This window comes from Xiphophorus couchianus, chromosome 4, assembly GCF_001444195.1.
Source record: "Xiphophorus couchianus chromosome 4, X_couchianus-1.0, whole genome shotgun sequence".
Lineage (NCBI taxonomy): Eukaryota > Metazoa > Chordata > Actinopteri > Cyprinodontiformes > Poeciliidae > Xiphophorus > Xiphophorus couchianus.
Window position 1 is genome coordinate 11,591,786 of NC_040231.1, and position 14,173 is coordinate 11,605,958.

The following is a 14,173-nucleotide window of genomic DNA, read 5'->3' on the forward strand; positions in this document are numbered from 1 at the left end:
AAATGTGCAGCTTAATACAGAGTAAATATTTGGTGAAACTCTTCAGATGGTGAAAATATTTAAACATAAATATATACATAAGTACACAATTAAGCCTATAAAACAGGCGAACCAGTTCTTGCCCTGAGGAGTTGCATTCCTTTGCGCAGCTGATCCGCTCTTTTCCTCACCCCTGCTGATAAGTCATTTTTCCTTTATCTCTGTCTACCTTCACAATTCCTCCCCACCGCCGCCACACGCGCACACTCTCCTTTCTCCCTCTCCACACGCCCCTCCCTTGTGAAGCTGTCACCTTTCTGCACCCGCTCAGTCCCTATTAAGGCCGACAGCCCATCTGCCGCCTGCCCCGCTAACAGCTCCCGTCGCTAACGCTAACGTGCACACACACACATCCGCTCAGACACACACACATAGTGCTTCATCCAACCCCACCTGCCCTGATGTGCCTGTGGTCACGCGCAGCGCAGCATTGACACACATTCAGAGCAGAATATGCTTATCCGCCCACTCGTTTTAATGCGTCCAGGACACACAGTGAAGGGATTGCATCCAGGACTTTACCTATCCCAGATTTTTGTCCAGTTATGTGCTACAAATGATAAAGTATTTCTGCTATCAACAGAGGAGGTTAAAAAGAATCACATTCCAGTGGCTACAATTTTACTGTTAAGAAGGGCATTATTTCACTCCTTTTTTATTTACCTGAACACGTTTTTTTTGCCCTCCAATTAAGCTCAGGAGATCTACTGAATCCGCTTGTTCCCTTCTACCATCAGGCGATCAGGCAACTGACTTTGTCACATATTCTCTATGTTTAGCCTTTCTTCAGTGTTTAGCTGCTCACATGTAAGCAGTCCAAATTAGTTCGAAAAGCATTTTTGAGCACATTTAGCAATGCACATTCTGGATGTGCCTGTAAGACCTCAGGCTGGAGGGGTAATTAGGTGGGGCAGTTGCAGCCCTGCGTGCACATGTGTGTGCGGTGTGGCATTTGCTCCCTTCAGGGATATATGTGTGTTGCATTAGTAAGACTGGTAACTGTCTCATCAATCACTGCATCACCATGTCTCACACACACACACACACACACACACACACGCATGCACGCACCGACGCACAGAAACCTTGTTGTGGTCATTCTGTTCACAGATGGACCAGCAACACATGACTGAGTCACTGAGCATCAGAAAGACACCCTCAATCTCCCTACCTCCCAACTTTAACTCGCATACACACACAGTGTGTGTGTGTGTGTTTGGGCTACGTACGCGCACTGATAGGCGCATGAAATAGGTAAGGAAGAATCACAAAGGTTAATACTTTGCTTCATTCTCTTTTTTTAACTTTACATTCAGAATAATGCACGCTTTAATGATTTTAGAGGTAATTACATCTGGATTACGGGCTGAATTTCAAATATTAATTATGTTTAATTAATGAAAAATCAAGGATTATCAAATTATTTTTGCAATAACTAGTGAAGCACTGAATTACAAGTCTTTTAGTAATCCACAGTAGGTTTAGGTTAATTCAAAAAATTTATCGGGGTAAAAATATTCTGTAACAGTGACTTATCTCAGAACATTGTAAACACAGGATTTCTTTTGAACACAGCATGTCTGTATTTGCGGTAATTTTGGTATGAAAATTGCTTTCTTTTATCTTTTTAATCCTCTTTTTTTACTTTATACTGGCTTAAAGGATAAACTGGTCTCTTCACAGTCATTATGAGACAGAGAAACGGCATTCAGACTGAATCTATCGTGCGCCTTTTGGTACTCAAAATACTTCAGTTTGGTTATTACCAGGACACAGTCAAAAAAAAAAAACAACTGCAGGATTAAGTGTTGCCTGTCTATATGGCATTGTGACACCACAACCAAAGCCAATAAGCGACTCTAGCAGCAGTGGCAGCAGAAAGATATTGATTTCTCCTATTCACCAGAGTGGAACTAAAACCTACATATTACACACCCTGGCCTCTACCTCGCACTGCACCAATGCTGCTCTGTGGGTGGATGGAGCAGTAGCTGTCAGACATGTCATTGGTCTGCCTACCTGTCTGTCTACAACAAGTGCCAACATCCCACAACTAAAGACACAATTTAACATATCTGTGTAGCAGAGTTTTAAAAAGAAAACAGATGTGCCAATGCTGTTTTTGTTCTATATGTGGGTACCAGAACTAGTAAGCTGTTATTAAAAAAATAGTCAAAACTGTCAAACTGAGATAAAGGTTATGGGTAGATATCAATGTTTCTAGCATTCTTTACCTTGAAATACTTTTTGTTTTAGCATAAAGATACAAAAGAAAATTAGTTATTGTCCATTAGATTGATATAAAATGGACATTTCTCATCAATGATATCAGTGAAAAAAAAATCTAAAATAAAACTAAGCACATAGCTAAAATAAACACCATGTATTGCAAATGCACATCACCAAATTGATACATTTTTAAAACACTTTTATGCATCCATATATATTTTAACTAGAACCTAAAAAGCATCATTTCTTGATGTTCTTGATGTACTTGATGAAAACACCAAAAAAGAAACATTTTCATTTGTTTCTTAATGAAAAAATTAGTAGCAGTTAAAAAGTTTTCTAATTTTCCTAAAAACATTGCAAGCCTTCTTTCTGTCCCAATACTTTCAGAATATCTGTAAGGAATGAAGTATGTTAACAAAAGACATGTTTTTTTCACTTCTCTTTATCGTTTACCAAAGGAAACCTCTTTGTAATACTCATATTGTAGGATTTTGTTTTTCCATACAATTTTGATTTTATTGCAGAAGTTCTTCACCTGTTGTTTGATTGATGGGTGGCAGTCCCTCCTCTTGTACTTTTAATTTTTCCTTCTCTCATTCTGAAAGCATTGTCAAAGGCTAAAACTAGTAAATATCCTCTGACACCAGGCTCAGCTGGAAAGTGCAACGGTTAACATTCAATGATGCATATACGCACTGACTGATTTGTTTGATTGAAATGTGTTAACACAACAAGACAAAAGTCTCTACTGGTTTAAAATTACAGCCTGTCCTCTCCACAGCTCTCTGAAGGCATCTGCCTGTTGGCCCAGCATGTCAACTTTTGTGTCAGTTGTGTTGTTCTGTGTGTGTGTGAGCCTTTTCTTTTTATGTCTTGCCGCTCTATGTCCAAACTGTGCTGAGCGGTTTCACACTGAGGCCAAACAAATAAGCAGAATTAGCATGTGGGAAGTGATTGTCTGCATGTTGTGTCTATTAAATACATTTCACCCTCATCCATTTATTGTTCTGGTGTCCTTGCGATTTCTGAACTGAAAATAATTGACTGTGAAAAATATTTTGTACAGTATTTAAATATCTTTAAGTATTAACAGATTTTTGTCAAGGAATGAAAAATAAACCAAATTCATATTTCCTTCTGCTATGTTTCTTTTCTGCCTTGGCAGCTTTTTCACTGCTGTCATTCTCTTTCCCCTCCTCGATATTTCCCACTGCTCAGAATGAACTTATCGAAGGGGCCATTGGTGAACAGCAGCAGCGAAGAAAACTCCAAGTCAACATATGTTAAATGTGGCGCCGGCGCCTGGAGGATGCACCAGAGCTACGATTCACTAGAAGCCAACCACATGAGAGACGCACATGCCCTCTACAACCCCAGGTAAGACAGCATTACAAACGATGCAGGTGATGTCAAATCAATGAGCCTGTCCTGTTTAAGTTTTACACTAAAGTCACATTCTGTAGCTTACGTAAGAGGGAAAAGAAAAAGCAAGCCCACTGATGTCGTAGTGAGAAAAGTAAAGCCTTCAGTTGCAGAAATTATCGGGCATTCTGGGCATGGATATGTTTTTGTTAATACCTCCTTAACCATGTACTTGTGATGCAACTACATCACTTTACAGAAGCTTTGAATCGTAGAAGGGGATTTTTTTTTCCTCCAGTGCAGTTACCGTTTTGTTGCTGTAAGCAACTTTTATCAAGCGTATCTGAGGTGTATTTTTAGAAATCTAACTGTAAATAAAGCTGCTTGTTTTATGTTAAAACACAGGAAACAGGTGATGTATGAAATAAAGGCTGACATTCTCTTCCTTCATTCTCGAAGTTGCCGTTGGCCAATTTTTTTTTTTGTTATCAGTCTTTTAAAAATGTTATATTTCTGTGGATAAGAAATGGGGATATATGCCCAGATTTTGAAACTGTAATAGTAAGTATAAGTTTTCCTTTTCATTCCAGTAAATATGTTGCAATATATAATCGTAAAATACATGAAAAGCATCTGAATGTTTTCTGTATTTCTGTTGAATGTTTTTTTTTCTCTGATAGATTTAGTTTTTATAAACTTTATGCATACTTTCCTCTGAAAATAAGATCTGAGCTGTAGAAGAAGATATTTCATTTTTATATTTAAAAAGCCTTTGCTGTATGGTCTTTTGTGATTATCTGACTAAGTTTGTTGTCATTTATAAAACTGGTATTAAATTTTGAACAGCCTATTAGAACACAATTGATTAGCTCATTGTTAGGCTTTCACAAAGCTACCTAATGTTAAGCGTGTGTGTGTGTGTATGGGTGTGGGGTGTGTGTGTGGGGAGGGTGTGTGTGTGTATATTACAGTGTGTACCACAGACTGGAAAGTCTTAGTTCAATAGGATTTTAGGGTTAGTCTGGGTCAAGCCAATTACAGGTCTGGTAAGCCATTCTCACGCCGACCCTTGGCCAGTCAGAATGGCATTGGTGTGTTTCAGTGTATGTATGCATGTGGTATGCAGTGGGGGCGAGAGCGGCAAAGTTTTGCCCGAGGTCACATGCCTTATTTACCCTTTCATAGGCAAATTTGACTCCACACTGTGGTTTAGTTATAGGTTGTTACAAATTCTAACCAAATATACACAAAACTTTGGGATGATGGTACTGTTTGGATTAATGAGTCAAGTTTTAGTTTCAGGCTCAAACTGTGTTTTGGTTGTAATTATAGAAAACAAATTGTTTGTTTGTTTGTTTGTTTATCCAAGTGCAGATGGAAAGACACATGCAGCATAGTATCGCCTGAGTACTTCCACAGGATATCCGACATCCAACTGTGCTGATGCGATTTGGTCACAATTATGCACTCACTTTTTCAAACACGCCCATACGCGCACACACACACCCACGCCCGCACGCCCACACACTCTAAAACGTATAGTTGTGGTGGTAAATTTTTCCAACTTTACCTATTAAATAGACTATGGTAAAAGTCAGTAGTGCTTAATTTATTTCAAATTAGATTTTTTTTCTAGTTTTATTAATTTAGTTACTTGATGCAGAATAGCATTAAGTTAAACAAGAAAAACACAGAATTATTTTGTGAAAAATATTTCAGGCCTAACTTAAACTTTTTTTTTTTTTTATTTGCCGTTTTCTCTGTGTGGCAACAATATTATACTCTTTTTTTATATTTAGGCCGTCAAGCCATGGGAATGTGATTAATGTCAACCAGCTACGGTGTGCATGAACACACACACTCTCTCTCACGCACGGACGCATACAAACACAGAGGCACACAACACATCATTGTATACTGAGCCCAATGTAATCATAATGATAAAGCAGATTGCCTTAACACACAGATGGGCCTCCCAACAGCTTGTGTGTATGTGTTTGCAAGTCTGTGTGTGTGTGCTAGTGTAGACAACACTGATTGGATTGCAGATTTATAGAAGAGGATTACTGCAGAAGCAGTGCGAGAACGAGAGAGAGAAAGAGGGAGATGGTTTCAGACACTCACCTCTCATTAACTTCCACCCCCCTTCATCTCAGCTCCCCTTATTCTCAATTATGGACGAACGCTCACATATGCACACTTATAGCTATACATATTTAGGATCGAATGCAAATGCAAAGCTTTATGTTACCAGTGCAGTGTTATCATTAAAGCATTTTAAAAGTATTTACAGGTTTTTAAATTGTATTCATAGAATATGAATTATGCTGAAAAAGTTTAGAACATTAAAATGATTGAGAAATAAAACGGGAAATACATTCTTTTAATGTTGACTTGAAGTGCTCTTAGCAAACATGATGCACAAGTTGAATTGAAATGATGGGAAGATGTTGACGACCTGTGCAAATAGATAAAATATCTTTAAAGTAGAACGACCTGAGCTCTGTGGAAAAGAGACAAGGGAAATAAGTACTTTTTATTTTTTATTTTTTTGAGGGGGTTAAAACTGCAAAAAAAAAAAAACATGGTGGGAAATAGATAGCAAAGAATTCAGGGAGAGATAGACAGGGCAACAGAGATGGGCAGAGACAGTGGGCAATCCAGCAAACCTGATTATGACTGGATGTGAATTAGATTCCCTAACAGATGGTCCAGGAGCGAGGCTGTAAGGTGCATGAGCCAGGAGTGAGGGGAGGGGAAGGCAGAGGAAGGAGGCCATGGGGGAAAGATAGGCAAAATCAGGCGAGTAAGCTGAAGAGACAAGTGTCAACTGCAGCTTGTGGCAGGGTGAAAGTGTGCAACTGTAAAATATGTACATTGTCACTAGTCTCGAACTAGTTTCCACAATATTAACGAACATGTATTTGTGATATTAGATTTACTATAAGTGATTTACTCTGCCATTTGCTGCTTCTACTTTCTTTTCTTTTTTTTTACCTGGAAGATGACAGATTAATATAAATACTGATCTGATCTCTGCAAATATCTATACACTTAATACACAGAAGAAAGTCACAGAAAACATTAAATTACATTTTTTTAGTTTTTAAAGCCATTCTTTGTAGAATATTGTACAGAAAATTGAGAGGTGAAGGCCTAGAGCCGCCTGTTTAGGATGGATTTCTTCCATTTTTCCAGCTGCTGTGCATTATTCTGCTACTCTTCCTCTTACCGTGATGGATGGGTGTAAATCATCACAGTCCTGTAGTGACAGCCCAATTTCCCCAAATCTGATCTGCTTAAAGAATGCAGCTTTGACGCTCCATTCACTCGTGCACCCTTTCCTTTCCTCTTGTCTCTCCCACTCTTCTCTCCAACATTTTTTTTCTTGTTATATTCCACTTTTTCCACCTCGTTCTCTTATGATGAAATCCAGTTTTACTTCACACACTTTCTCCTCCTTTCTTTATCTTTTTCCCGTGGTAGCATTGCACTCTTTTCCCATTTCCTCCTTGTCTCCTTTTCTCTTCCTTACCCTCTTCCCCTCTATTTCCTCCTCCCATGTCACATTTGAAAGCCCTGCCATATTTACTAGAGTGAAAATCCTCTTTCACCATCTGCTTAATAAAATGTGCTTTTAATCCGATGGAGGGATATTTTGTCCTTAAATACTTTATTATTTTATTTCCCCACAGTTTCATTGGATGTGGCACCTTGCCCAGGTTGCTGTCTTTCTCTGCATAAGAGGAAGAAGTGGGAGAAGTAAACAATTTATCCTGGACAAAATGATGAGTTTGTGTATGTGTGCTTTTATGTGTGCTACAACACCAGTGTCTGAATTTTTTGAGCGATAACAGTTTTCAACCACGCAATTACGCACAACCTTCATCAATGACCTTTCTTTTATGAAGGGGTGAGCTCAACCTTTATATCGCTGATATCACTTCACAACCAGATCCCACCGAAATCGTATAAATAAGCAGCTTCAATTTGTATCTGTTGTAGTTATATCAATTTTGCATATAATTTCAACAAATATAATATGAATTTGTGATTGCGTCTTTCCTTTAAAAGAATGATTTGTGGCTGGCTACATCCAGCATCTTCTATAAAGGTTTACATAACAGGAGGATGCCTGAAGTAATTTAATTGATTTTCGCTCAGCAGTCTCTCCAGTAAAATGCTGGAGGTCACTGCAAGTACAGAGTATGCAATTTAGGTGGCTCAAGTGTTAAAGCACAGCTGGTTTACATTATCATATGTATTTATTTGGCAAATAAACATTTTAATATAAATCCCAGATTCCTTTCTGTTAAGCCACGATGCTGCACTTCTGATGGAGTTGAGCTTTATTTTTGTTTTATTTGAAGGACTGTTCGCACACCAGACAACCACCACAATGACACGAAACAGATAAAGGAGACAGAGAGAGAGAAAGAGAGGGAAGGAAAAAGAGACACTGTGACAAAGATAGTGCCTGGCAGCAGCACACTTATCAGCAACTGCTCCGCAAGAAAATGACCTAAATCATCAAGATTCCCATCGGAAACGCATGCACACACACACACACCCCGACTCGCAAACACACACACGCAGGAAGCCCATAACGTCTTCATCGTATTATCTTTTTACTGCAATAACTACTGTAATACAGGTAGATTTTCAAATCTAAATAATCTATTATGCAGAAGACACAAGCACTTGAGAGAAAAACAGGAATAGGGTTTTGAAATGGGTTTTTAACAATGACTTAAAGAAATCAGTTGCCACCAGACACAACATGATATCCCAAAATGTGACTGGTACAAGTCTCCCCAGAAGTGTTTTGAGTCATTTACAGATTCTGAAAGTGTGGATTTTTAGCTTTCTAATAATGCCAAACACATAGAAATACAAAAAAGAAGATATGGGCACTGAATACTGGCACTTTGTTAGAAAACAGGCCTCAAAGTCTGTCCCCTTCCCTGATGAACTACCTGGGGATGTTAAGAAAGGCTATGCATTTACATTACTTTGCGCACCATTGCTCACCTGCCTGGTCACCGTCATAGCACACTCAGCCCAGCCACAGCAGTGCAGACCTAGGCCGGGCCAGTGGCAATGTCCTTGCTACAATGACAGGCCACAGCGGAGCATCTGTAACTGTGCTATGAACAACAGTGCCTATTGAATCCATCATATCATTCTGCAAGTTTTGAATACACTTCAAAACTCAATGTATCATAATCATATTCTAAAAACAATAAAAGTCTTGAAACTTGCCCATGAGAAACTGAAAAGTATTCCATGAAGGCCTCTGATTATATAAGTTGTTCTGGTGTGTTTTCTTTTCACCTGTGTCTTTATGGTGGATTTTGTTGTCTTTGAAGTAAGGACTGTATTCAGTTGACTGAGATATATAAGATATAAAGAAGCCATTCATGCATTGTACATGCATTCCTCTGGGGGAATCCCAAGGTATTCCCATACCAGCTGAGAAACATGGTCATGTCCTTAGTCTGCCTCTGGGTTTCCTCCCAGTGGGACAAACCCAGGACACCTTGAATACATTTCAAGGTGTTCTAGCCACCTTTAACTGACTGCTCTCGATGTGGAGGAGCAGCAGCTCTACTCTGCATCCCTCTCAGATGACTGAGCTACTAGCCCTCTCTAAGGCAGAGAGCTGACCCTGTGGCTACTAAAATTGATTTCCACAACACCTTCACTGTGCCTAGAAATTCTGCCCATTCTGTCCATTAACAGAATTATGACAAAGGGTAACCTTGGTGACACTGGAAAAATAAATTCTGACTTGCTGCCAGCAAGGTGAACCAAGCTCTGACATGTATTGGAACCTAACACCATATCAAGGGGCTTGGTACCCCATACTCCTGAAGTATGCGCTACAGGACTCCCCAAGGGACACTTTTTAATTCCTTCTCCAAGTCCACAAAACACATCTAAATTGGTTGGGCGAACTCCTATACACCCTCCAGGACCCTTCTTAGGGTTTGAAGTTCCACAGGCCAAAAAGGCCAGGTAGGACTTCCTCATCTAGACAGTGTCTCTCACCACGGTGTCGACCAACGGGACCAGAGGGTTACCATGAAGGACATAAAGCCCTGGAGTCATTGGGACAGTCAAAGCCTTCCACTACAATACGGTAGCAGTCTTTAGAGAGGGTTAAAAAACACAAATGTCTTAATAAATGTTATTACCTAAACTTTTCCTTCATACCCACTGTGCCCTCTCTACAGTGTGTTTGTACTAACAGTATAAAATAGGGGAAGTCACTTTCTGAGGTTATTTCAGTTTTGTTGCATAAACATTCACACTCACCCCATCATGAGTTATAATTTGCACACACAACCCGACATACTATTGAAAACATAGAAATATAGAACACAAACACATATGTTTCCTCCCAGTCTTTACAACCCATCAGCCTATTGGGCAAAATGTGTTTTAGCCATTATCACATTGATTGTATGTAATCAGGGGTTTATTCTGCAGCCAATGAAGTGAATTACAGGTTTCCTGCCTGACTAACACTGTTGCAATTGATCTGCTGCTCCCTGGTGTGTGTGTGTGTGTGTGTGTGTGTTAGGAGGGTGTGGGGTGGTTTTTGAGGAGGTGTGGATGCACCAGCAAGAAAGAGAAGCAATAATAGAGGCTGTTTGTATGTGAGAAGTAGAAATGTTGACAGCGAAGGATTGAGACCCAAAGAGAGGAGGAAGGGGAGGGAAAAAGAGAGCTCAGTAGGTGGGAGAGTGCTTTAGATTGACTGTCACAGTTGGACTCTTTTTCTTCCCTTTGTATTCATTTTTGTTTCTGAAAACAACTATAATCACTGACTCGCTGTGATTCTGTGCAGCGGAACAAAACCACATGCTTAAACTCACACCAATGATTCAGAGATTCAGATCTCCAGTTGACTGCCTGTAAGTTGGTTAACCACAATAGTTAGTTTTTAAAAATGTTCCATGAAAGCACACATGAATTACAGTGTGGCTGTTTGCATTTATTTCAGCCATCAGACAACAAGGAGGGACATTCACTAAGGAACACAATCCACTGCATTTTCCCAACAGTTTTGCAGTCTGTTTTGACTGTATTTCTGCTCTGGAGGTGGCACCGCAGATATAAAGATACAAACATGTCGTTCACCCATTTTTGCATCTGAAGTTGTTCTCTGTTTAGCCACAACCACAGCAAGTGCAGAATTCATAAGGGACAGAGAAAAATGTCTTAAGTTTTTAGAATTATTTATTTATTTATTTTTACCCCTCCAGGGGGTCTTTTTGTGGGCTCTAGTGTCCCTTATATGACAGTGGGCTGACAGGAAATGGGGAAGGAGAGGGGGGAAGACATGCGGCAAATGTCGTCGGGTCCGGGAGTCGAACCCGCGACGGCCGCGTCGAGGACTGAAGGCCTCCAAATACGGGTCGCGCTAACCGCCACGCCACCACGGCACGCCCAGAATTATTTTTAATTAACAGAGAGATTCAGGTTCTGAACTGATGAGGCATTCCTTTATAACATTAAGAAAACATCTGACTGGGGGATTCACATCAGAAGGTTTTACTCTTAAGTTATAATTCTACTCTACACATATGCACACACCATTCACCTCCAATTGGTTGCTCTTTTTTTTTCCTTATCCAGTTCCAAAATTACCAGCTTTCGGCAGATGAGATTTTTTCTGAACAATCTGTGTAAAGAAAATAGCTTTTGTCTTTGAGGATGTGACATTTGAAAATGTAATGTTCTCTGAGCATAATTCCTTTAGAGGTATATATAAGGATAGGCAGACTTTCCTTTAAATCTATATATCAGTCTTCAGTAAAATGTGGCCGAACTGCACAGGAAGATTATAGGTTGTCAAAGAAGCATATCAGGAGCAGATTTGCCTTTCTGTCTAGAATAGGACATGTTAACAGAGGCTTATATGTAACACTCATAAATATATTAGGAGGCCTGGTTTAATTTTTTTATTTACACATGTTCTTTTTCCGAAGAAGCTGACTAACAGTTAAGCAACTTTCCTCACATCGTACAGTCACTGAAATAGAGCTACATAAAGCTGAAAAAATAAACAGTTGACGGCTAAATAGGCAATTCACTACTTTGATGAAATCAGTGTGTTCACTTGACTATGGAGATATAAATATGCCTTGTGTTTTTTTTCCTCCTTACTCAGTTCTTTTAATTCAATGTATTTTTCTTCATGGTGCCTATGCTTCCCTTTATTTTCTTACACCCTGAGCATTGCCAGTATTATCTAGATAAAATTATGTAAGGTCTTTTTTTTTTCTTTTTGCTTATTGGACTGTGTGTTCTTATCAGCATTGAAAGCACAATGCTAGGTGTGATGGAAAGGTATTAACAGACCCGCTGTAGCTACACTGTCAGCACTTCTCCCCTCTCCGTATCAACAACCACCCTCCGCGCTTTTTCTCTGTTTTACTCTCCTAATTTTTTCCCATAGGGAACCATTTTAAGGAAAATAAAATTGTGAGGATAGTTAGAGGTGTTATCCTGCTGCACCTAGTGGCGCTAAAGTTCATAAGTAAAGTTCTTGTTGTCTAAATGTGATGGACTTTTTTTTTTTTTTTACAATAATTGTGACCGTACCCCTCGCCTGTAGATTATTTCTGCTACATCTAGTTAAATGTAAATATTGCTGACTAGATTTTGAAAGAATATATATATATATATACTGTATATATACAGTGGACATATTCTTTTCTTTTTAAACCAGCAGGGCGAAATAAAACCTGTTTGGAGTTATGTGAGCATTAGAGTGTGTTTATTGCTGCCATCTAGTGAGACAATTTTACAAAGATCGCATGTAATGAAGAAGCAATATTTCACACGGATGCAGACTTAAGGAGCTCATGGCAAAGAACAGCTCAACACAATTTGAGGCAGTTGTCACTAATATGATGATTGCATGTTTGGACTGGCGAGTTGTCAGGCCTCTGAATCATCCCACCGCTCTAATGACAGCTTATCATGCTAAAGGTTCCCCACCTTCCCTTTGAAACTGTCTATGCACATCTCATTCTATTTTCCTTTCTCCCTTAATCTTTCTCTTTTTCTGTGTTACACTGTGGCAAAAATTGTAAAAGAAAAACAGAAGTAGGATTGTGTAGAAGGAGAAACAGGCAAGTATTGTCTATAATTAAGTCAAGGCAAAGCAGTTTGTTTTTGTATGTGATCCCATAGAGAGGTGAGTTTGCCGAATAGTTAATAGTAGCAGATATGAATCATAGCATGAAAGTGAAAGTGTTGTCACTAGCACCATATCTGAGACCAGTTTATTCAGTTTCAGTTGATGTGGTGCTTTTCAAAACTGTCATATCAGTGAATATTTTCAAAATCTACATTACTCGATATTTATTTAATTAGTTTAGATTTTCATCAACAAAAACAACACTTTTTCAAAAACGCGATTGGTGAGATATTTAGCAATTGGAGAATCACTTGAAAGCTCATATTCTTACTCTCTCAATAAGCACCGGTGCTGTTCTGGGGCCCCTCCCCCCTTGCAAAGCGCTCGCACGGTCCACTCACAGCAGTCCTTCCTCGCTTAAGTCAGAACCCCCACCCCTAAATGTCCAGACAGCTAATGTATATTGCATCTACAAAGCTACTGCTGAATGATCCCCTTCAACGTGAGATGTAAATGTAAAAAGTCTGATTTATTATTATTATTTATTATTTTATTAGAAGTTGTATTTTATTTTAAATCACGGCATTTCTATTAGTGTTTTTTTTTTGTCAGTTTTCATAGTTGGAGTAGATTGCATACAAAAAAATAAAAAAATATATATATTTTACTGTTCCTAATCATAAGCAGATGATGAGTTATGGAAATTAAGTGATCATGTAATTTCGCAACTTTTGGTGACTTTTACAACAAACAAAATTGATGCAGAATATACCATTTTTAACATTATATTAGTTTGTGAAAAAATAAAAAATGGATTTAAAAATTGCATGTGTACGGTAGTTTATTATCAGTTATATAATATAATTCTGTTCAGTCAATTATTTGGCCCTTAAAACACCGCCAGCTCTAGACTAAATGACTCTTAGGCTGAAGGATTCTTGCATGTTTCTCAGCTAATTGTGCATCTTATTGGCTCAAATACAACTTTTTGTTTTTACTTTGGAGCATAGACATCTGCATAAAGACATATTTGCTCTGAATCATGTGGCTTAACTGCAAGATGTAACTGAGGTTTCTAATTATACAGTAAAATAAGTTTAAAAATAAATTTTCTAACTGTCTATGATATCTGCTGTATGCTGTTAGAAGTCAAAACTACAGATGAAATTTTAATATTTAGGCAAAAACATTTTTCTCTCACTTCTAGCTTCAGCCCAGTATGTTTTCCTAATTATACAAAAGGGAAATAATTTAACTATAGTTTAAGTTGGAGATCTAGGAAAATAACTCACATCAACCCAGTTGTTAAAAACACTGATATTAATCACATTACATACATTATTCAACTCCTCCAAACAGGAGAGCAAAGAACTGACAGTAAGACAC

General features: G+C 38.6%; 1 protein-coding gene across 7 annotated transcripts in view; it reads left to right on the plus strand.

Moving 5' to 3' along the window:
• The window catches only part of esrrga (estrogen-related receptor gamma a), a 99,447-nt gene that overhangs the window by 31,854 nt on the left and 53,420 nt on the right, over nucleotides 1-14,173 (plus strand). For 6 of the 7 annotated variants that reach the window (XM_028015803.1, XM_028015800.1, XM_028015805.1 and 3 more), the window contains exon 2: nucleotides 3,490-3,648. In XM_028015803.1, the coding sequence (XP_027871604.1) occupies nucleotides 3,490-3,648 (159 nt within the window). Of the gene's footprint in view, nucleotides 1-1,170; nucleotides 1,294-3,489; nucleotides 3,649-14,173 lie in introns of those variants that run through there. The other variant, XM_028015806.1, reaches the window with a different exon arrangement.